Source organism: Pelobates fuscus, chromosome 3 (assembly GCF_036172605.1).
Source record: "Pelobates fuscus isolate aPelFus1 chromosome 3, aPelFus1.pri, whole genome shotgun sequence".
In the NCBI taxonomy this organism is placed as follows: Eukaryota; Metazoa; Chordata; class Amphibia; order Anura; family Pelobatidae; genus Pelobates; species Pelobates fuscus.
The window spans coordinates 344,135,023-344,159,429 of record NC_086319.1 but is presented as its reverse complement, the minus strand read 5'-3'; the positions used below and the strand labels follow the sequence as shown (position 1 = coordinate 344,159,429).

At 45.9% G+C, this 24,407-nt stretch overlaps 1 protein-coding gene across 1 annotated transcript in view; it reads left to right on the top strand.

Annotated features, from left to right (window-relative positions):
- The window catches only part of THSD4 (thrombospondin type 1 domain containing 4), a 694,237-nt gene that overhangs the window by 205,564 nt on the left and 464,266 nt on the right, over positions 1-24,407 (top strand). The window contains exon 5 of the mRNA XM_063449121.1: positions 9,943-10,384. Coding sequence (XP_063305191.1) covers positions 9,943-10,384 — 442 coding nt within the window. The remainder of the gene's footprint in view (positions 1-9,942; positions 10,385-24,407) is intronic.

The following is a 24,407-nucleotide window of genomic DNA, read 5'->3' as shown; positions in this document are numbered from 1 at the left end:
CCTCAAACCAAGTGACCTGGAGTTTGCTGTAGTAACAGACATATTTAGTTAAGTTAATCATAACACAACTGCATGCATATTACATTGTGGTATTTGTGGCTAGGCAGTGTGACCCAGGTCACAACCATATCATTGTTGGTTATTTTCAAGTAGCGTCCCAGATTTATCATGCCGCAGGAATGTTATGTGTCTAACCCTCAAGGTAGTTATGTACTTTAAGGTCTTAAAAGGCACTTTTTCTAAGCTGGATTTTAAATTAAAACAAGAGAATTAAATCAAAATATTGTAAACTTACTGGCAGGACACAACAAACCTCCTTTACTGCTATGCTTTAGTCTGTCATATTATAAAATCACTATAGTATAAAATTGTCCCCATTTGCTTAAAGGGAAACTATAATGCCCCCCCCCCCCCCCCCCTCTGTCGCAGCCCCCGCCAGGTCACTTACCTGATGTCTCTCCGCGCTGGTTCAGGCTCTGCAATGGCTGTGCTCACATTAGTATTTCCCCCATAGAAAAACATGTATAATGCTTTCCTACGGGGTTTTACATGATGCTGGATGTCCTCATGCATATCAGGACCAAAAGTCACCTAACCACCTGGAAGTCCCTCTAATGGCTGTCTAGTAGACAGACACTAGAGGTGGAGTTAACACATAGAGCCAAATTTTGCATTTAAAAAAAAACCAAAAAAAAAACACTGCAATAATTACCCTTGCAGGGTTAAGGCACCTGGGACACTGCACCCAGACTACTTCAATGAGCTTGACTGGTCTGGGTGCCTACAGTGTTCCCTTAATGCATTATTTAGAATGTTCTTTTTGGTCTGTATAAAACTAAAGGCCAACTGTCACTTCCCTGTCACTAAATCGTGGAGAAAGGGGCAGTGTTTTAAATTGGGAGGATGGGGGCAGTGTTTTAAATTGTGGGGAGTAAGTGGCAGTGTATTAAATTGGGGGGCAGTGTATTAAAGTGGGAGGATGGGGGGCAGTGTATTAAAGTGGGAGGATGGGGGGCAGTGTATTAAAGCGGGAGGATGGGGGGCAGTGTATTAAAGTGGGAGGATGGGGGGCAGTGTTTTAAATTGTGGGGAGTAAGGGGCAGTGTATTAAATTGGGTGGGTAGTGTATTAAAGTGGGATGAGAGGGGCACTGTAATAAAGTGGAAGGAGGGGGCAGTGTATTAAAGTGGGAGGAGGGGGGGCAGTGTGTTAAAGTGGGAGGAGGGGGCAGTGTATTAAAGTGGGAGGAGGGGGCAGTGTATTAAATTGGGAGGAGAGGGGGCAGTGTATTAAATTGGGAGGAGGGGGGCAGTGTATTAAATTGGGAGGAGGGGGGCAGTGTATTTAAATTGGGAGGAGGGGGGCAGTGTATTAAATTGGGAGGAGGGGGGCAGTGTATTAAATTGGGAGGAGGGGGCAGTGTATTAAATTGGGAGGAGGGGGGGCAGTGTATTAAATTGGGAGGAGGGGGGGCAGTGTATTAAATTGGGAGGAGGGGGGGCAGTGTATTAAATTGGGAGGAGGGGGCAGTGTATTAAATTGGGAGGAGGGGGGCAGTGTATTAAATTGGGAGGAGGGGGGCAGTGTATTAAATTGGGAGGAGGGGGGCAGTGTATTAAATTGGGAGGAGGGGGGCAGTGTATTAAATTGGGAGGAGGGGGGCAGTGTATTAAATTGGGAGGAGGGGGGCAGTGTATTAAATTGGGAGGAGGGGGGGCAGTGTATTAAATTGGGAGGAGGGGGGGCAGTGTATTAAATTGGGAGGAGGGGGGGCAGTGTATTAAATTGGGAGGAGGGGGGGGCAGTGCATTAAATTGGGAGGAGGGGGGGCAGTGTATTAAATTGGGAGGAGGGGGGGCAGTGTATTAAATTGGGAGGAGGGGGGGCAGTGTATTAAATTGGGAGGAGGGGGGGCAGTGTATTAAATTGGGAGGAGGGGGGCAGTGTATTAAATTGGGAGGAGGGGGGGCAGTGTATTAAATTGGGAGGAGGGGGGGCAGTGTATTAAATTGGGAGGAGGGGGGGCAGTGTATTAAATTGGGAGGAGGGGGGGCAGTGTATTAAATTGGGAGGAGGGGGGCAGTGTATTAAATTGGGAGGAGGGGGGGCAGTGTATTAAATTGGGAGGAGGGGGGCAGTATATTAAATTGGCAGGAGGGGGGGCAGTGTATTACATTGGGAGGAGAGGATGGCAGTGTATTACATTAGGAGGAGGGGGGTCAGTGTATTACATTGGGAGGAGGAAGGGGCAGTGTATTATATTGTGGGGAGAAAGGGGCAGTGTATTACATTGGGGAGGGGGGCAAGGGGCAGTGTATTACATTGGGGAGGGGGGCAGTGTATTAATATGGGGGAGGGCAGTGTATTGAATAAGGAGGAGTGGGCAGTGTATTCAATTGTGGGGAGGGAGCAGTTCATCTTATGATCGTTCTCCTACTTTTTCATTTACATCTTGTTGCTTTTTTCTCTGTTACTATTTAAAGTGAAACTGTCACATATAAAAAGATAGTAGCCTACCCTTACAAGTATCTGAAAGTTAGCTATAGGTTATGCGATTTTACATTTTCTAAACTGTTTTCATAGTTTAATTTACCCAGCATGCCTTCCTGTCCATACAAGCCAGAGCATATTAATGTAACCCCCACTGTTCCGTGCATATGGACACATGTACATGTACTGACCACATGCATGAGAGCACACAAGGCCTCAAGACACAATGACGTTTCCCTGGACACATACAATGTAGCCCATGGAGCAGCGCAGCTAGTGGGAATGGGTCTTGACATCGCTAGGAGACAGGCATAGGAGGGGTGTAATGTAAGGGGACTGGCTAGAATAACTGGAGGTTGGGTTTTGCGTTAGAAGAGTATATATAGTGTCCATTTTAGATAAGTGACCATCTTAATTAATCCTCACTTACCTGTTTTGTGCAGGCTGTGTGGTGTCTCTGTCTTGTATCTTGCAAGTACTGTTGTTGAAGAATAGTGGAATGGCTGGCTGGTTTCCATGCTGCTGTACAGCAGAGATGTCTTTCCTTGTTCCGGGAGCGTCTGGGAGAGGCCCTGGTCCCATCTGGGCCTTCTGCTTCTGGGTCCACAGGAATACCCGACCGCCGCAACGCTTGAGACCCAGCGCTGGCTCCACCGGGAGGAATAGGGTGAGTCCGTCACTGGAACGGAGGCTGGAGGCTGCTGCGAGTGGTGGGAGTTTGGGAGGTCGTTGCCGGCGTCACCATGCGCCCGCACGGTCTGTGCGTATCCATGGAAACGAGGCTGAGGCTGCACATTCGGGCCGCAAAGGAGAGGAGTGTTCGGGCCGGGAACAGGTGAACATGGAGTTTGGCGTATGTTCGGGCAGCAAACAGGCACGTAAGGGAACAAGCGAACGTTTGGGCCGCAAACAGGCGAGGGCTGGATCGGGAGAATGTTCTGGCCGTGAACAGGAGGTTGGTTTGGGCCGTGAACGAGTGCTCCGAGTGTGGAGGTGCGCCTGGTTACAACTGCTGTTTCAAGAAGGGTAAGTCCTCCCCCATGGGAGGAACAACGGGTGGTTTGGGGGCACCCGCTGCCGCCGGGGTGATAGCTGGTGAAGGTCGGCGAAATGTTGCCGCGGCTAAACAGCTACGGTAACCAAGAGGATGCTGTTTTGTTAAGGGATGGGTTCAATAGGGGGTTTGGGATTCCGTTTCGGCATTGGGAGGGGGTTTGTAATCTGCGGAATCTGAAGTCAGTGGGGGACTTCCCAGATGCGGTGCGGGAGAAGCTATTTAAGGAGGTGCAGTTAGGGAGGATGCCAGGGCCGTTCATGGTGCCCCCGTTGAGTGATTTGTGGGTTTCACTGTGGAGGGTCGTGCCAAAAAAGGAGCCCGGTAAGTACCGCATTATTCATAATTTATCGTATCCATATGGAACTTCGGTGAGTGATGATATTGACAAAGGCCCTCTACTGTGTGTCGAATGCATCATTCGACGAAGTGGTCAAGTTGGTTCGGCGTGCGGGCATGGGGGCCTTGATGGCCAAGGCAGACGTGGAAAAGGCTTTTCGACAATTGCACATCCACCCCGACTGTCATCATTTACGAAGCTGTTTTTTCAAGGGGCAGTAGTTTGTTGATCTGTGTTTCCCGATGTGTTGTTCCATCTCATGTGCGTACTTAGAAAATTTCAGTACGCTTCTGGAGTCGGTGGTCAAATACGAGGCAGGCACTAGATTTGTGGTCCATTACCTAGATTATTTCCTTTGTGCAGGTTCGGAGGTGTGCCGCATAGGGTTGAAAACTTTGGAATGGGTTGCGAATGTCTACTGAATATCGCTGGCGGGCGACAAGAGGGTGGGGCAGACTACTTGCTTGTCCTTCCTGGGCTAGGAGATTGATTCGATTCAGGGAGAATATTGGTTGCCTGAGGACAAGTTGAGGGCACTGTGGCAGGCGTAGGCGGAGGTCCGTGGAGCTACTTTGCGGGCACTTCAGTCATTGGTGGGCCAGCTCAACTTTACGTTTACAGGGCAACCAGCAGGGTAGCGTCACTGCATCACTTCAATCAGGTGTCGGCATCCATGAAAGCTGATTTGGATGTGGGCAGGTCTTTCAATGGGAATTTAATGGGCAGGTATATTTCCGGGAGCCCGCAGCATCTTCGCCAGACTTGGAATTATTTATGGACGCGTCGGGGAGCATCGGGTTTGGGGCTTGTTTTGCGGGGCATTGGTGTTCCGAACCATGACCAGTGGAAGGCGTTTCTGTAATTATTTCCTTTAATAGTGGCGCTGGCATTGTGGGGGCAGCAGCTGAGGGACAAGAATGTTTTCTTCTTTACCGACAACATGTCGGTGGTTGATGCTGTTAATGGTTTATCTGCTTCTTCTATCCCTGTTATTTGGCTCCTTCGCCGCTTCGCTCTCTCTTGCATGCGATTTAATGTTGTGTTTAGGGCACTTCAAGTGCCTGGGTTGTTGAACGTGGTGGCTGATTCGCTCTTTCGGTGGGAACGGTTTTGAGCAGTGGCTCCGAGCGCTTAGAAGTAGGGAGTGCCTTGTCCGGCAGAAGAGTGGCAGCTCAGGCCCTATTGCTTGTCGTCTCATAAGGGGGTTAGTTGGCGCCATCCACATGGGCGGCCTATGTGAAGGTTCGGCAACAATGGGATGCTGCAATGGTGTGTGCGAAAGGTCAGGTCTTGGTTGCGGCTCGGTTCGACACGTTGTTATGGTTCATTTGCAGGTTATTTGCTTCGGGGGCATCTCAGTCTGCCATAGGGTGCAACATGACTGCCTTGGAGTTTTTATTTAAGCTTAATGGGTGGGAAGATTTAACCAAACATTTCCTAGTGCATCAGGCTATCAAGGGGTTTCGGAAAGGCAGGTCATCGCGGGATTCGCACAGGCCGTTATCCTTCAAAATTCTGCAAGGTTTACTCGGTGTGCTTCCAGAGGTTTTTTTTTCCGGAGTACGAGGTTTTGCTGTTTTCCATAGCGTTTAGGATAAGTGAGTTGGTGAGCAGTAACCGCTTGGGCGGAGGCGGGTTACAGAGTTTGGATGCGGAACTGTGGCAGAATCGGGTGGTGCTACATGTCCACCGTTCCAAAACGGACGTATTCAGGAAGGGTGCCGCGGTCACGTTTTTTTTCGGTGCCAGGTAAAGCAGCATGTACAGTGGCTTTCCAGCCAGCAGGTTCCATGATGGGAGGTCCATTTTTGTTGCATGCTGTTGGTTCGGCGTTGTCCAAATTTCAATTCTTTAGGTTTTTTTTTTGGTTGGCCTTGGGGCAGTTGGGCTTTACAGTTCGTGACACATTCGTTCAGGATTGAGGCTGCAACAGGGGCAGCTTGGTTAGGTTTGGGGGATTAACTGGTCAAGAAGATCGGGAGGTGGGAATCGGTAAGATTCAGGTCATATGTGAGGCCCAAGCATTTAGTTTAAGTTTGATTGAAATGGTTATATTTGTTCTCTGTTGGTAACGTGTTTTCTTCCGCATGTTGGATTGCGTCTGTGATGGGACACTCGTATATGTAGTGGGCACAATGGAGAGCTGCAGTTTATCATCAAGTCATACAGCTGGGCTTTCCTCACTCGATGGTGCAGTTTGAGTAGTTTGGTTTTATTTGGCAAGGGGTGTGCTTAGAGCTATTCAAGAGGATTAGTGCCTAACATTGTTTTGTTTCATGCCGGGAGGAATGCATTAGGTCTGGTGTCACAGAGGGCTTTGCTCACTGGGATGAAGAAGGAGGTGGATAGGTTGACATGGTAGTCATATGGTCAGAGATGGTACCGCAATTGCAGTGGCTCCACACTAGGCATTGGTGAAATGTAGGGAGAAGGTGAATAAATTCATGGCGACTTATGTTAGGCGCTTGGGGAGGTGGTTGTAAGGCATAGGTTTGCGGGTTATTACAAGCAAGATGGGGTGCATCTGTCAGAGGTGGGTACGGATTTCATGTTGTTAGGGTTTCAGGAAGGTTTGCAAAGGGCGTTTTTTGGTGGGGGCGCTCCGGTAGCTCAAGGTGTCGAGCTCTGAGCTCTGGCGAGGGATGGATAGAGAATTTGGGGTGTAGGTTGTTTGTCTTGATGTAAAATAGTTTGGTTCGCTAAGAACAGTTCGGTTTGGAAGAGTATTTGTAGGTTCCAGCTCGTCTGTAGCTCCGGACCTGGTGTTTTTACTTATTGTGTTGTGGATCATTGTCTGGGTTAGTATTGTTAAAGGAGGGGGGATATGTTATGTTAATATGTGACAATGACGTTAAATTATTTTAACTTGATTTATATATTATTAAAGCTGTGATAATTTTCCCAAATAAAGGTGTCCGAGTATTTTGGTTCTTTGGTTTGTTACGCATGTGCCGGAACGGCGACTATGCATATGTCAAGGCCGTGGAGGTGTGCATGTTTATTTACCTTTTTTTTTATTTCATATTAGCGCAAGAGTGCTACGTTTTCTTATACTCTGTATTTGGGTTACCATTTGTTTCCACCCTATCTGTATTACAACAAATAATATATCTTTCGGCCCGTCACTGGGGAAAAAGACACTTACAATAATTATGGCCTACCTCAGTTATTATTACAATGCAGCACTAACCCAGCAGCTGTATAGCTGTGAAAGTGACAGCTGCTTCTATAACATGAATTTGCTTTGCTTAGCAAGTTATGCATGTAACAGGGCTTAGAAGGAAATACTTAATGAGCCCTTCTGCCAACAACTTCTTATGTACTGTATTAGCTAATACTTCATTATTATGAGAAAACCTGTGAAAACACATTAGCGATCGGTTATGTGGTAAAACTGGCATGCACCACGATAACAAACATACCACCTTATATTGTAGTCTTTACAACCTCCCAGGTAGTGGACACAGCTGCATGTCTGAAACCATAAATAACATTACTGTACAGAAGCATAGTTGTATACTATATTAACCATCTGCACATAGATTTATGTGAAGGATTATAATAGTACGAACATTTCTCTTCGCCCACTAAGGCAGCATGTTTACATTTTAGCCCTGTGTGAAGAGAACAGTTTTATAAGTAATCACAGTGTCTCACTTAGACATGTTTTAAAATATTTTGTGTTTGTAGTTTTATCATGTGTGATTTTTTTTTTTTCTTCCTATAAATATATATTCGTTGGGGAATTTCACTAAGCTTAAGAACATTTGAGACAATTCACTAAGGGTCTGATCCCCATTCAGCTTTGGTATTCAATTCATAACTTTTTCTGAACATGATCTCAATGTCGCAACCCTTTTCTGCTGGTACACTTGTGCCACTTAAGTTAGCACTTGCTGTCCACTTAAAGCCAGGCTTAATGTGGATCTGTCATTTTTTTTTTAAATGTCATGTTAATAAAGGACCACTATAGGCACCCAGTGAGAAGATGCTGGACGTCCATAGGAAAGCATTGAGTAATGCTTTCCTGTGGGCGGTTAGAATGTGCGCGGGGCTTTTGCCACGCATGCAAATTCGGCGCTGACGTCAGCAGGAGGAGGAGAGTTCCCAGCGCCAAGGGAGCCCGGTGCTGGAGAAAGTTAAAGGACCACTCTAGTGCCAGGAAAGCATACTCGTTTTCCTGGCACTAGAGTGCCCTGAGGGTGCCCCCACCCTCAGGGACCCCCTCCCGCCCGGCTCTGGAAAGGGGAAAAGGGTTAAAACTTACCTTTTTCCAGCGCTGGGCGGGGAGCTCTCCTCCTCCTCTCCGCCTCCGTTCCTCCCCGTCAGGCGGAATGCGCACGCGCGGCAAGAGCTGCGCGCGCATTCAGCCGGTCACATAGGAAAGCATTCATAATGCTTTCCTATGGACGCTTGCGTGCTCTCACTGTGATTTTCACAGTGAGAATCACGCAAGCGCCTCTAGCGGCTGTCAGTGAGACAGCCACTAGAGGAAATAGGGGAAGGCTTAACTAATTGATAAACATAGCAGTTTCTCTGAAACTGCTATGTTTATAAAAAAAAAATTAGTTAACCCTAGCTGGACCTGGCACCCAGACCACTTCATTAAGCTGAAGTGGTCTGGGTGCCTAGAGTGGTCCTTTAAGTGGGTGAAGGGGTTTTAACCAATTCAGCTCAATGGGAGGGGGGCCATGAGGGTGGGGGACACCTAATAACCCCATAGTGCCAGGAAAACAAGTTTGTTTTCCTTGCACTATAGTGGTCCTTTAAGGCAGATCTCTTTAAAGAAAAAAAAAAAGAAAAAAGAAAATATTTTAATATTAGCATGTCCCAAATACCCCCTTAGTTTCACACCTCACAATGTATACTTACTTTCTAAATTATACACAAGGGAAAGTATGGACCATCCTTTCACATAACTAATTAGCTGCAGACACTACAAACAAATCATAATGAGTCAGTTACTCACACTAACATACAGTCAGGACATGACTCCCATGCAGGGGATACACAGTGAAATTGGCAGATCCCTACAATCCTCACTTAGAAGGACACTATAGATAACACATTTTTGGTGTATAGATCATGCCTCTGAAGTCTCACTGCTTAATTATTTTTTAGGAATTAAATCACTTTTGTTTCTGTCCATCCAGCCCTAGCCACACCTCCCATGGTTGTGATTCAGCCAGCATGGAACAAAAATATATTTTTCAGCTAGATGTTAACTTATTTTAGAAGTGTTTATCTCCTTTTTACAAGTACCTGTTTGCTTTCTTTTTCCCATGATTGTATGTTGGTAAATATTAGCCTCCTTCAAAGGATGATGATCTTTGTTTTGTTTTAATTAAACGTGATGATAGTGAGTTTTGAAGTGTTATCTGAGGGTTTAAAGTACAATACTGATGATGGAACATCTTTACTTTAGGTAAATAGAGATGACTTAGGTTAAAGGACCACTATAGGCACCCAGACCACTTCAACTCAATGAAGTGGTCTGGGTGCCAGGTCCCTCTAGTTTTAACCCGGCAGCTGAAAACATAGCAGTTTCAAAGAAACTGCTATGTTTCACTGAGGGTTAATCCAGTCTCTAGTGGCTGTCTCACTGACAGCCGCTAGAGGCGCTTCCGTGATTCTTACGGAGAAAATCACAGTGAGAAGACGCTGGACGTCCATAGGAAAGTAATGCTTTCCTATGGCCTGTTGAATGCGCGCGCGCATGCACATTCAGGGCTGATGTTGGCAGAGGGAGGAGAGGTCACCAACGCCGAGGGATCCCGGCACTGGAGAAAGGTAAGTGGCTGAAGGGGGGGGGGGTCAACTTATTCACTAACTCACTTAAGTTTCATAGAGGCCTTCAAACTTATGCTTAATATTGTTTTGTGTGATTAAAAAAAAAAAATTAATATACGTTCATTGGGGAATTTCACTAAGATCAAGAACAGCAAATCTAACCATCGGGGTTTTTTTTTATTAAAAATTGTATTTTAATTAAAAACAATATAATCAATTGTAAAAGAAATTATGTATACATTTTAATTCACTGTTAATTTCAATCTAGAAACAGAACCAGAACGCCCATCAGTCCAGGATCATACGGGTATGGTAAAGTTCCTTATATTTTACCATTACAAAGTGACACTGGTCAAGAAGTTCCAAGAGGGAGAGCAAAGAGACAGCGTCAATCTTTGAGGCAACCATCCTATGAGCAGAATGCAAATCATAGGCGTTTTTCCGGATTCCCATCAACTCATCAGGATAACGTTTATACAGAAGAAAGTGGAATTCCAGTGGTGTCACCGGTAGCAGAGCCTCCAACAAATCGGCAGCGAACATCTTCCAATTCTCACACTATGCCAATATCACAGAGTTTGTTTCCTGATACTTCCAGCCGTGGCTCTACAACCCTCCAACTTCTCCAAGATAAACCTCCTGCTCAACGGGGAGCCACAGCCATCATGTGCATCGGAGCCTATAAACAATACAAGCTTTGTAATAAAAATGTAAGTGCATTTTTATGATATTATAGCAAAGCAAACACATGGAGAAATTTCATAAGTTTTAATAATGTATGTAGCTAGTCTGTTATTTATGCCTCTGCTGGAGCCTGTGAAACTGGAATGTTTTGATTTTTATAGCAATAATATATTGCTTTAATGAGATTTATACTACAATATACTATATACTTTGCCATTTCCAATTTGTTTTTAGACTTCAGTATATTTATTTGCACGTCTAATATTGTTGGTTATGACCCTAGATGGCTTGAATGTTTAACCCTTTGTCATTTTTCTTGACACAACCGAACAGATAACAGGCCTAACAGTGACTTTATCCTTGGTCCACACAATCCAGGCCATAAAAGTTGATTCTTAGAAACCTACGTAGTAATGTTTACAGATTAAAGCAAGGAATGGTCATGAGAGCAAACCATCTTAATAAGGTGTCACAAGCTTTGGATTATTGCTACTTCCTATCAAATTGTCTTAAAGGAACACTTTAGCTTTAGGAATGAAAATATGAATTTCTAACATCATAGTGTTATAATAATTAGTTAATTTAAAAAAAAAAAAAAAAAAGCATTATACTTTCCTTTCTTCCCCCAGTGCACCGGTCTCACAGCAGTTGCCCCACCTCCTCTGGCTGAGATCATCAATCCTGATGATTTCAGGCAATTCAATGCTTCCCCATAGAGAATGTGCATGTGTGGAAATCGCCTTGCTGAACTAATCAGCATCTCCTCAAAGAGAAGCTTTGACCCAATGCAACTGTATTGAGAGCGTTCAGCTAGAGCATGCAACAGCCTCCTGTGTCTGATTAAAGTTCAGTCAACAGAGGAGGAGATAACTTCTAAAGTAAATAGTTTGAGCATTATTTATTTTGTTTTCTTTTCATGGACACTGTGTGAATCAAAGTAGGGGAGGTGTGGCTAGTGATGGATAAACAAAGTGTTTTAACTGGCAGAGAATCAAGCCAAAACACTGTGGTGGCATGATCTATACATACAAGTCACTTCATTAAGCTAACATTGTTTTGGTGCTTATAGTATTCCTATGGAATCTTGCTGTGTGACATCATGCCCCCTGGATTGGCTGCCATACACTTATTTCCACAGGATTAGCATGGGATAGAGAGGGGAAAGGTTAGTTTTGATGCATGTATTAGATGCATTATTTTCCGTAATTAAAAAAAAGTGCAAAAAAGTGCAGCACTGGTAAGCTGGGGACATTGATGGCACTGATAAGCTTTTTGGGTGCAATGCTGGCACTGTAGGAAGTGAATGACATATATACCTGATGAAGTTGGGGGGGCCCAAAGAGTTGGAGTGGTTTCCATAAAAATGGGTGGGGTTAGAAGTGTTATGTTCATGAAGGAGAGGACTTATCGATATAGCCACGCCTACCTGGAGTCAGCAAAAATGTTATTGCACCCAGGCGATCGTGACAGTAGGATCGGCTCTGCTTTCCCCCTGGTATGTTCCTTCTCAGTGGATCACACATATTTATTTGTCTATCTGCGTATCTCTATATATTTATATATGTGCCGATCAGATGAATAAAGGCCCTTAACGTGTATTCTTGACCATATAGTGTTAAAGACTCTATTTAGCCCATGCCTTCCTTAAATAAGTAGAACCCGTACCTTTTGTTCCAGTGCTGTGCAGGTGGTCTGCTGGTGCTAGCCCCATCCACAATCCGCCTCTCTGGCTGATGTAATCAGAATTGATGATGTCAGCCAATCCAATCCTTTCCCATAGAAAAGCAGTGGGAGGCCATTGAACATGAGCAGGAAAATGCCACGCTGGCCAATCAGAGAGACGTTCAGAGAGTGGAGACGCTGAACTTCAGTGCTGCACAACCCAGGAAGCACTTCTACTGGCCGTCTGAGTGACTGCAACTGGAGGTGTCCTTTCCTCTTAAAAGGCATAGTTACATAAAAAAGCCTGCAGAGACTGACTATACTTACCAGAACAACTTCTGTAGCTGTAGTTCTTCAGGTGCTATAGTGTCACTTTAACATTTCCACTAATGAATGTAGAGCCGGGGTTGGTGGAATCTAGTGTCCCAGTACTCTATATAGAAGGATGAATAAAAATTTCCCCTTTAAAGCTAAATTATGAATACAGCTCAAAAATGTTTACACACTACAGGGAGTGCAGAATTATTAGGCAAATTGGTATTTTGACCACATCATCCTCTTTATGCATGTTGTCTTACTCCAAGCTGTATAGGCTCGAAAGCCTACTACCAATTAAGCATATTAGGTGATGTGCATCTCTGTAATGAGAAGGGGTGTGGTCTAATGACATCAACACCCTATATCAGGTGTGCATAATTATTAGGCAACTTCCTTTCCTTTGGCAAAATGGGTCAAAAGAAGGACTTGACAGGCTCAGAAAAGTAAAAAATAGTGAGATATCTTGCAGAGGGATGCAGCACTCTTAAAATTGCAAAGCTTCTGAAGCGTGATCATCGAACAATCAAGCGTTTCATTCAAAATAGTCAACAGGGTCGCAAGAAGCGTGTGGAAAAACCAAGCCACTTGCCACCAGTTTGGCCATATTTCAGAGCTGCAACATCACTGGAGTGCCCAAAAGCACAAGGTGTGCAATACTCAGAGACATGGCCAAGGTAAGAAAGGCTGAAAGACTACCACCACTGAACAAGACACACAAGCTGAAACGTCAAGACTGGGCCAAGAAATATCTCAAGACTGATTTTTCTAAGGTTTTATGGACTGATGAAATGAGAGTGAGTCTTGATGGGCCAGATGGATGGGCCCGTGGCTGGATTGGTAAAGGGCAGAGAGCTCCAGTCCGACTCAGACGCCAGCAAGGTGGAGGTGGAGTACTGGTTTGGGCTGGTATCATCAAAGATGAGCTTGTGGGGCCTTTTCGGGTTGAGGATGGAGTCAAGCTCAACTCCCAGTCCTACTGACAGTTTCTGGAAGACACCTTCTTCAAGCAGTGGTACAGGAAGAAGTCTGCATCCTTCAAGAAAAACATGATGACATGGCCTCCTTGTTCACCTGATCTGAACCCCATTGAGAACCTGTGGTCCATCATCAAATGTGAGATTTACAAGGAGGGAAAACAGTACACCTCTCTGAACAGTGTCTGGGAGGCTGTGGTTGCTTCTGCACGCAATGTTGATGGTGAACAGATCAAAACACTGACAGAATCCATGGATGGCAGGCTTTTGAGTGTCCTTGCAAAGAAAGGTGGCTATATTGGTCACTGATTTGTTTTTGTTTTGTTTTTGAATGTCAGAAATGTATATTTGTGAATGTTGAGATGTTATATTGGTTTCACTGGTAAAAATAAACAATTGAAATGGGTATATATTTGTTTTTTGTTAAGTTGCCTAATAATTATGCACAGTAATAGTCACCTGCACACACAGATATCCCCCCAAAATAGCTAAAACTAAAAACAAACTAAAAACTACTTCCAAAAATATTCAGCTTTGATATTAATGAGTTTTTTGGGTTCATTGAGAACATGGTTGTTGTTCAATAATAAAATTAATCCTCAAAAATACAACTTGCCTAATAATTCTGCACTCCCTGTATAAAGTACACAATGATGGTTTATTTTATGCTCAAATGTGTTATTCCAAGGTAGAAAGAAGCATTAAGGCACCTAGATTGCAACTGTTGGTTTCAGTATGGTCAGGGCCACCTAGTGTGTCCTGTGAGACCAGAAGGGCATCTTCTGCTAAAGTTCATCATCCATGTATTTATGTTTTCTTATTTCACTCCTCCTGTCCAATTCATGGATTCATGGAAACAATAAAAAACGCTTTGAAAAGAGGCCGAAAAGAGACGGCAGAGGGGAAGGACGGCCGCTTTCCCCGCACTGCTGTGTGCCACAAGCGAACAAGCCACACTACCCCCCCCTATGGACCGGTGGGGGATATCCCGGTCCCCCCCAGAAGGAGCACCCCTCACAATATGTCCCACAGAGGACACGACAGGCCTCACGAAATCCACAGGCACAGTGGTCTCCAAGATGGCGGCCACAGCAGACCCAAACTTCAGTGAAACGGGCATGCAACTGCAGGATAAGTTAGACCAAAGCAACACAGTAAGAGGCTCTATCGACATTATATTTGACAGATTCTGGGACAAACTTCTGACCTATTTTGAACCAGCTCAGACTACCCCTATCCCGACGGAAAGGGCCCTCGTGCGCGCAGAGAGGGGGACTGGGACACCATCTCAGGGCACACAACGATCCCTTACCTCAGCCATCTCTACAAGATGCCCTCCCGGGCAGAGAGCAACCAGGGCTGCAACCCACACGTACCGGCCACACAGGTGCAGGGCCACATGGCAGAAACAACGTCAGAAATAAGCTGACTGCAAGACCCACAGCACCGCCCCGACAGGGAAGACCCTGGACCTTAATGGCTCCCAGGCTCGTGACAATCGGGTACCAGCTCTCACTAGGCTTCAGGGCCAGAGGGGTGCACCACCTCCCTGATGCGGCATTGGCCCCCCAACGGGACTGAACACAATCCACAGCCTTCACCCACGCAAGGGCATCGGATGATTCCCCACCCACAGTGTTAAGGGACTGGCAAGTTACCCGTTGCCCGTCAACCCGCAACCTGGATCCCAAAAGCATTGAAATGCACTTACCACAATGCTGAAGTGATGCAATGCTTTATTTTATGTCTCTGATATGCAATTTTCACAGGCCCTCATTTATCATGCATTTAGTTTCACATCATATGCTTACCTGTCTAAAGCCCTCTTACCAACGCTCCACCTTCACCTTGGGCAGTAAAGTGCTTTCCTAGCTTGTCTGGACCCAAAGCTACGCATTTAAACTAAAGGTATAATTACTGCATCAATCCAGACTATCTAGCGCAGTCTAGCTACATAGGCTCTAGCTTATACTCACCGATTTACTCTTGTCTACTAGCCTAACACAGTTAACGTTGTCAATATCTCGTTATATAAAATGTGCACGTCTTACTTTCTACCCTATTGTAATCCACGATACAAAGCCTGAGGAATGCCGTTGGGGTACCTCAGGCAGGTCTGTATTAATCTTTGCACACCAAAAATACAAAATAAAAAAATAAAAAGTCAATAGAAATTGTGCAAATATTATATCCACAAGGCAAGAAGATTTGGGTATATAAAGAATGTCTAAAGAAGGCTCAGAGCTGACATAACTGCAAATTTGAAAAAAAATTGTAAAAAAAAGAACCTGAAACTGAAGATTGACTGTCTTGGAGTCACTGCTAAACCAAAGACGAGTCAGCCTGCCTGAGCGGAGTTAGATTTAAGAATTGAATTGTGGAATACATACAAGAGTGGTCAAAGACAATTAGACATCATTGATATAAAGGCAGATCATTTCCAGTGAGATTATTCCATGTGAGCACTTCCTGTATACTTTTCTAAGCACACCATTGTTCCACATGGGTTTCATGAACAGAATGTCAGTGGTGTATCAAATGAAAAAGCCCAAACCTCCTGATTTTTGAGGAAGATATGTAACCAATCTTTTAGTACTGAGTAATAAAAAACATATTAGTGGTACATTTACAACTAGCTTATTTTAATTGTCTACCTTCTCTTGCTCTTTCTTCTTGACATTATAGTCACTGGGTAGTGCCACATCCACCTCCACGACCACAGCAGTTCTTCAGTTCTTTTTTTCACCGCAGTTATGGGCAGTAGATACTGTGTTCTAGACACATGAATCAATGGGCATTTTCAGTTCCGTTTACCATTGTGCTAATACCCTCATACATTGCTCTAAACTAGTTCCACATCTCATCTGCAAATATATATGATCCTGAAACCGGTTCTTACTAATTGGCTTACTCAATTAGTGTTAAAAAGTAAGCCAGGAAGTTGATCTGTGACTTCATCGTTGTGATTTAATTTGGTTGTACAAAGGTCTTATCTAAAAAAGCCAAGATATATATATATATATATATATATATATATATATATATATATATATATATAAATACACAGGTTGTTTTGCATGGTGATGGTATGTGATGCCACTAGGTAGTTCCAAATCCACTCCCACAGCGGTCTTCAGTTCTTTATTCCACCATAATAATATCTGATTGGCACGTACTTGTTTCTCCACCTGGATCTAGTAGTTCCACAGGATCGTAGCTTGGTCATTCTTAACTTCAGTTTGTGGGTATTCCCACTTTGACTTTGGCAGGTTTTGCCCATATTCAGTACAGATGTCTCTGTACACAATCCTGGTATAACAGAAGCCTCAGTTCTGATGGCTCTTTGAGGGGATTGAAGGCCAGCCTCCTTCCTAGAGATTATAGACCCTCTATTGGTGACACTGGGCTTAGAAAATACTACGGCTAACTATCCAGGTTAAAATAATTGGGACTTTCTATATTGTATTTTTGAATTTCTATATTGCATGGTTGAAATGTTTTTTTTGTGAATGTTTCCTTAAACTCAATTAGGGCCCTGTCTTATTGTTCCAGGAGAGGGCTTTTAAAACTAGTCTAAAGGACCCCTCCACACCCTAGCTTGCTGAAGTGCTTTATGGGTGAGGAGCATCCTAGTTTCTATGAGAAATCTCTACTTTTAGAAATGCCCCCCTGGCTGTTTGATTGAGGTTTGAGGCCTACTTCATGTAGCTCCTTTGAACTAACGGAAGTGCTTCCTCCCACACAGATCTCAGACCAGCTTCTCCAGACCTGTGTGCATGTGTGCATAAGCCGGTGCACACATGTATATGGGCACCAATTGAAGATTATGCTAGCTTTAGTGTACAGATAATCTTAATTTTAATAATGACAGGAGACGAGTATTTTGCATAATCTTTCTTTACTATCTCCATAGCAGCAAAGAAAAGAGTGACAAAACGTTTAACCAATCACAATGTAGAATAGGGTATAAGAGGTGTGACATATGACATCATTTCCTCTTTAAAATTGCGACATCACAAGGTCATAAATGCAGAAAAATAACAGAACAACTGAAAAAGTCCATTGAACGAGAAATTGGAAACTAATCAGAATAAATTGAACAGGAACAGGTAGAATGCAGACGAAGGCATACCGTTTTCAAACGATGGTCTCCCAAGACCTGATGATAAGGCCCATGATGCGATGATGACGACATCTTGTATGGAGACTTTAATGATTCCGTGTGACTTCTGATTAAGCTGAAACGAGAGTATAAAGTGTGTTAGAGTCCAGAAATGATTGTTTAAAACAATGAGTGTCTGTCCCTTAATTTAACTTACTCTTCTAGTAAAATGATAATAATAAACTAAACGTCCTCCCGACTAATGGTGTAAAATAAATATCCCACCCATAAGGCGTATATATAGATATTCAAATGAATGTAAATAAGGCATTTAAACAAGTGCTACTAAGTTAGGTATTTATACAACAATATGAGAGAGCAAAGTGTTATAGGTAGATGTGAAATAATAGGGAGGGAAGAACGAAAGAGAGCAGGGAGGGAAAATACTCGCCTCCTGTCATTATTAAAATTAAGATTATATGTACACTAAAGCTAGCATAATCTTCAATTTTATCACATGACAGGAGGCTTCGTATTTTGCAATTTCAATGCTGTGAAAGAAGAGAAAACGCTGGATTATCAAGAGGACGAAAGTAGAATGTCCTAAAGGTAGATTCTCTGGTCCTGTCCGCCGCTCGTAAAATGTCCGAAAGGGACGCGCCTGCCACATAAGCGGAAGAGGCCGCTGCCCCACGTACGGAGTGTGCTCCAAAAGTTTGGTCAATACCGGCAAGGGATAGTAGCTGTGGCAAACCTAGCCACTTCTGGACTATGATATGTAGAGGTTGTCCATAGGCTGTAAGGGGGGACTGTATCTTCTATATTGTGTGTGTATTTTATAGGACCGTTCGCATGCTGGCAGCCCTAAGCTACCAGCATACAAACCCTTCGTTTGACGAATTGCGGCCATTCGGGCCGTTCGCCAACCGAACACGGGCTCCCCAGGTAGACCACACACTTAGAAGTCGTGTGGCGCTCGTTAACCGATTGCAACAATGTTGCAATCGGTAATTAAAGGCTCTCCTAGGTGGCCGTCGTTCGACTACCGACCATGCGGCGGTCGGCCATCTTGGATCCTTTGTCTCTCCAGCGGTGTTCGGTCGTCGAGTGCCTGGTACTAAAAACGGCTACTCAATGATACGAACACCGCTGGACTTCCAGAGCGTTCGGGAGTTCCGCTCTCATCACATTGTATTCCCCATTGGTGTTCGGTAGTTTTAAACCGAACTCGATGGCTAAGTGTATTTTATGCGGCGTTCGGTCAGTTCAGCTGGGAGCTGAGCGGTATTCTCCCAAAAGATGCGCTCAGGTCCCAGCTACCTGCCGAACGTTCGGTCATTTAAATCTGCCGAATAGAATGTAAAAACCGTATTTTAATACAGATTGTCAGTTCTGCTGCACGAGGGGATAATTCACTTAATCGTCCATTTTAGTGGGAGTATCCTTCTCGTGCAGCACAGCCTGTTGGGAAAGTTACATTGCATGATGGGAGAAATCCCCTGGATTTACTGTATGGAAACCCCTTGCATGGGGAACTGTATAAATATGCCAGCTGTGAATAAAGCCAGTTAGTTGACTCCCAAACTGTGTTTCGTCCGGTTATTGGGAGGATTTGGGAACTTGCCTTACTTTTCAGCGCTGACTGTGGATTTACCTGTGGAACCAGCGGAGATCGGGGATTTTAACATTACACTCCGCTACAGTAGCCATTTAACCCATCTGGCCAGTGTAGTAACCGAAACCGGACCGTAAGGGCGGACGTAAGAGATCAGAAATTGATGAGTGGAAGACTGCCGCAACGTCGTGGTGGCTTCCACGTATTGACGGAGAGTTGAGACCACGCAGAGTTGAGGGTCAGAAGGGAAGAAAGGGTAGAAAACCGAGTGAGAGTTGCCCTTAGTGCGATGTGAGACCTGAAAGGTAACACCCGCCGGACAGAAGGTAAACGCGTTGGCGTCAAAGGCGCGTACGTCAGATACCCGTCGAAAAGAAACCAGACAGAGCAGGAAGGTGAATTTTGCGGTAAGCTGGCGGAGTGACAGCTCCTCGTTGGGAGGCCAATTTCGTAAGAATTGTAGGACCACGCCAACGTCCCAAAGTCTAGAGTATTTGGGTTCCGGGGGGCGCCGCAGGCGCATGCCGCGGAGAAGTCTGCAGATGAGCGGGTCCTTACCAACCGGAGTCCCCTGGGTCGGAGTATGGGCCGCTGAGATGGCTGACTGTACCACATTGATGGACCGGTATGATTTTCCAGCAGTGAAAAGTGAGGTCAGGAAATTCATGATGGAGTGAGTAGGTGCAGTAAAGGGATTGAGGTCCCGTCCCACACACCAACTTTTCCAGGAGTGCCATGCTGATAAGTAGCACCTCCTTGTTCCTGGTGCCCATGAATCCCATAGCAGGTCCATAGTTTCCTGCGATAATTCCTTGGTTCTCCAGGAGCCCCGGAAAGAGTCCAGGCCACAAGGGGCAAGCGTTCCTGCAGGACTAGTGGGTGAGGTAGGCCCAATGGGTTCCTGAGGATGGTTGGGGCATCTGGTAGGAGGAGGGGATCTTTGATTGAAAGTTCCAGAAGGTCCATGGCTGGCTCTGCCAGAGCGGCGTGATGAGAATTATTCTCACTCCCTGTAGACGGATCCGGTGAAGGACCCTCGTTATCATTGCGAAAGGTGGGAATGCGTAAGCACCATCCCGTGGCTATTGTTGGAGGAAAGCGTCCGTTGTGAGGCTCTCCGGGTCTGGGAGCCAGCTGAAGTAAGCCTCTGTCTGTCGATTGTTATGGGACGCGAATAGGTCTATGGAGAGAGGACCCCTCTGTACATCCAGTAGTGCGAAAATATGAGGGTCTAGTTGCCAATCGCAGGCGTCCCGCCAGTGGCGTGAATACCAATCCGCCGTCGTATTGGAGTCTCCTGGTAAGTGCTCTGCCAGCAAGGTGATGTTGCGTGGTAGGCAGTAATCGAAGATCTCGTTTGAGAACGAGTGCCTCCAAGGCGGTTGATGTATCTTACCGCTGAGACGTTGTCCATGCGGAGTAGGATGCAGCAGTTGGATCGGTCCTTTGCCAGGCTGAAAATGGCGAATGACCCGGCCAAGAGTTCCAGGCAATTTATGTGCATCGAGAGCTCTTCGGAAGTCCAGATTCCTCCTGTGGACATGGTTCCATCTGTTGCTCCCCAGCCTGAACAACTGGCATCCGATTCCAGCACGAAGTCTGTCTGGTTCCCGAATATGGCCCTGCCATTCCAAGCCTGCATGCAGTTCAGCCCCCAGTGTAGCTCCTCCCGAACTTCGGCCGACATTGGAACCGGTTGGTCGTATGTCGGTTGTCTGCGAAGGAAACTTGCCTTGAGGCGTTGCATGGCCTTGTAGTGCAGGGGTCCAGGGAAAATGGCCTGGATGGATGCGGAGAGAAGGCCTACGATCCGTGCCAGTAATGGTATGGTTGTCCGAAGAAGGACTTTCCGGATCTCCCGGCGGATTGCCATAATTTTGGTAGCCGGGAGGTGGAGAGTGCATGATGTGGAGTCTATTACGAATCCGAGGAATTGAACTGATTGAGCCGGGGTCATTGCGGACTTGGGGCGGTTGACGACGAAACCTAGACACTTTAAAAGGTGTAGTGTGTGATTCGTGTGTCTCCGCAGAGTCTCTGCATCCTCGTCGAAGATCAGGATGTCGTCGAGGTAGATGATGCATCTTATGCCTTGGGTTTGAGCTTCGCCACCACCAGCTTCATAATCTTGGTGAAGCACCACGGGGCTGAACTGAGGCCAAACGGGAGGCAGGTGAACTGCCAGGGGGTCCCGTGCCAGAAGAAACTGAGGTAGGGACGGCTGCTTCTGTGTACCAGAAAGGTTTGTGTCCTTGAGGTCCAGACGAGTGAACCAGTCGTCGCGTCGAAGTAAGTCCCGGAGAAGATGGATACCTTCCATTTTGAAATGTCGATATACCACATGAGAATTGAGCTCCCTGAGATTGATAGCGGGCCGAAATTTGCCGGTTTTCTTCCTGACCAGGAAGATATTGCTGTAGAAACCGGTGGCATCCGGAGCTGGTTGGATGGCACCCTTGGAGCGAAGTTCTCGGAGTTCCGCGTCTATGAGGCGGGCATCTGCCCGTGTAGTCTGGATCGGACGTGGAGGGGACAGCTGGAGCGGGGTCGAGTTGAACTCTATTCAATAGCCCTGCACCGTTTGGATTATCCACGCGTCTGAAGATAGTTCTGTCCAGTTCTGGGAAAAAAAAGAGAAACACGACCTGCGATATGACAGGAGGTTAGAGGCAGAGTAAGACTCTGACTTACCGTTGGAGAATCTTGCCCGTGAGCGTCCTCGGCTGCCTCGGCCATGATCAGATCCCCTGAATTGGTGGAATCTGTGTCGGATAGATGAGTCTGGGTAGAACGGTTGAGTCCTTGTTGTACGGGGGCCGGATGGACAAAACCGGCTGGCGGCACGGCCCCTCTGCCATCCAGCCCTTCCAAAAACACCACGGGTGTGAGAACTGCGGAAGACTTTCCGCATTGAAGTTTGTGCTTTATTAAGGGACGTGAATATATTGACCCTTTTATTTAATTCCTTAAGGAAGGCCTCTCCAAATAATTTACCCTGTGCCAAGGGTCCTAATTCTTTGTCCCCCAGTTTGACCAGTTTTTCATCGATACGGTAAAGTGCTGCTCGGCGCCTCTCCGAAGAGAGGGCTACGTTGGTGTTCCCTAGGAAACAGAAGCACCTTTGTGCCCATTCCCGGGTATCTCGTGCCCATTCACGCACCGTATCTGGGGTAAAAGTGTCAGCCCTTTCATAGGCGTAATCCGCCATATCCATGATTCTAGCTAGTGGCCCAATGGCGTCTAGCAGTTTGTCTTGCGCTCCTGTAAAACCGCGCTCTATGCCCTTGCACGGGTCCCGACCCCCTCGGGACATGAATGTAGTCATGAGCGGGTCAAACTCGGGGGTGTGCGTCACTTTGTCTGGCAGGCTAGGCCGAGGGCATTCGGATCTCATCCGGTTCCTCACTTCTTTGTCCAGAGATTTCCTGAGCCAGAAGTGCATAAACCTTGCCAAATGCTCGGGTGGTGACCATTCTTCCGAACGGGGATGCCGGATGTTTCTTGGGTCAAACATTTGGAGGCCCGAATTGTCAAGGAAAATCTCCGTGCCCTCCTGTGGGTTATCCATGGATGTCGCCATGGAGTCTTGGGGCTCACCCAGACCCTGTTCCCTTATGAAGTAAGGGTCAGAGTTGGCTGCGGAATCCTTGTCGGAGTCCTCCTGGTCGGAGGCTGCCGCCTGCCATTCATCCAGCAGAGCTAGTGCGTGAGTGGGTTCTAAGTCTTCCTCACCTGAGGAAAGTTGTGTGAGGTCGTGGGAAGCATGAACCGTGGCTTTTCTGCGATCAGCAGGGGCTTTCCCTTTAGATTTGCGTGGAGTGACATTTCCCTTCCAATGGCGTTTAGGCCGTTGGGAGCGTTCTCTGGAGGAGTCGTTTAGAGATGGGCATGGGGACTTCAGAGTCTCTTGGGAGCGACTTGGAAGCGGCCTGTTCCATAGCTGCAGCCACAGCTGCTGTTATCATGGCCTGGAGGTCTGAGGTTTGTGATTCCTCATTATATGGAATGAGTATTCGGGGCTCACCCGATAAATTGCGTGAGGGCACTTAGGCACAATTAGTGGAGAGGCCTGGGGACCGGGGTGGTATGGTATCAGGACTGAATAACCTGAGGCTAGAGACTGGTAGGTCGTAGTAAGATGGAGAGGGCTGTTTCACTGGGCTCACCCAGGTAATCGGAATCCTGCATGAACAGGTCCGTTTAGCAGCATAAAATGGGGGCTCACCCCGGCCAGAATAAGGTACAGACCAACTGGCTAAAACCAACTACAAGTGCAAGGCAAGGCACTAACCTGACTTGGTCCCACTGAGTGAAAAAAAGGGTACAAGGATTTCCAATTGCTTGCAGTGGATAGCTGGAGCAGAAAAAACAGGCAGGGTCTATCTTTTTAAGATGGCCGCCGGACTGACAGCCTTAGTATGGGGAGGATAGTACCTCCCCCAGTTTGGGTGGCAAAACTGGATGCTTGCCGTTCGTATAATTAAACTGCCGTACGTGCGTATAGTAAAATGGTCGCAAACGCCTTAAAAAGGCGATCACATCAAACTGCCGAACGAGAAGCGTTCGGTAGAAAAGAACCGAATAGTCAATGTGCGGTCGCACAGAAAAAGACCGCGGGCATTCGCGTCAAAATGGCGAATGCGCAAAACTACCGAATAAAAGCATTCGGTAGAGAACAACCGAAACTGTTGTGCGCGAGCGCACAGAAAAAAACGTTGACAGAAAACAGAGATATGGAGGGAAAGTACAGACGGCGGGGGAGCCGTGAAAGACACCTAGGGAGCCAGGCAAGGTTCCAGGGTATACAGATAGGGTAAGAGAAATACTAGGGTAAATATATAAAGACACAGTGAAAGAACTAAATGTAGGATAGAGAATAAGTATATATGCTGAATAATGAGAACACAAAATTTTGTACCGTATATACTCGAGTATAAGCCGACCCGAATATAAGCCGAGGCCCCTAATTTTACCCCAAAAAACTGGGAAAACTTATTGACTCGAGTATAAGACTAGGGTGGAAAATGCAGCAGCTACTGGTAAATTTCTAAATAAAATTAGATCCTAAAAAAATTATATTAATTTAATATTTATTTACAGTGTGTGTATGAATGCAGTGTGTATATGAATGCTGTGTGTGTATACAGTGTGTGTATGAATGCAGTGTGTATATAATGAATGGAGTGCAGTGTGTATATGAGTGCAGTGTGTGTATGAGTGCAGTGTGTGTATAATGAGTGCAGTGTGTATGCAGTGTGTATATAATGAATGCAGTGCAGTGTGTGTATATGAGTGCAATGTGTATATAATGAATGCAGTGTGTATGTATGCAGTGTGTATATAATGAATGGAGTGCAGTGTGTGTGTATGAGTGCAGT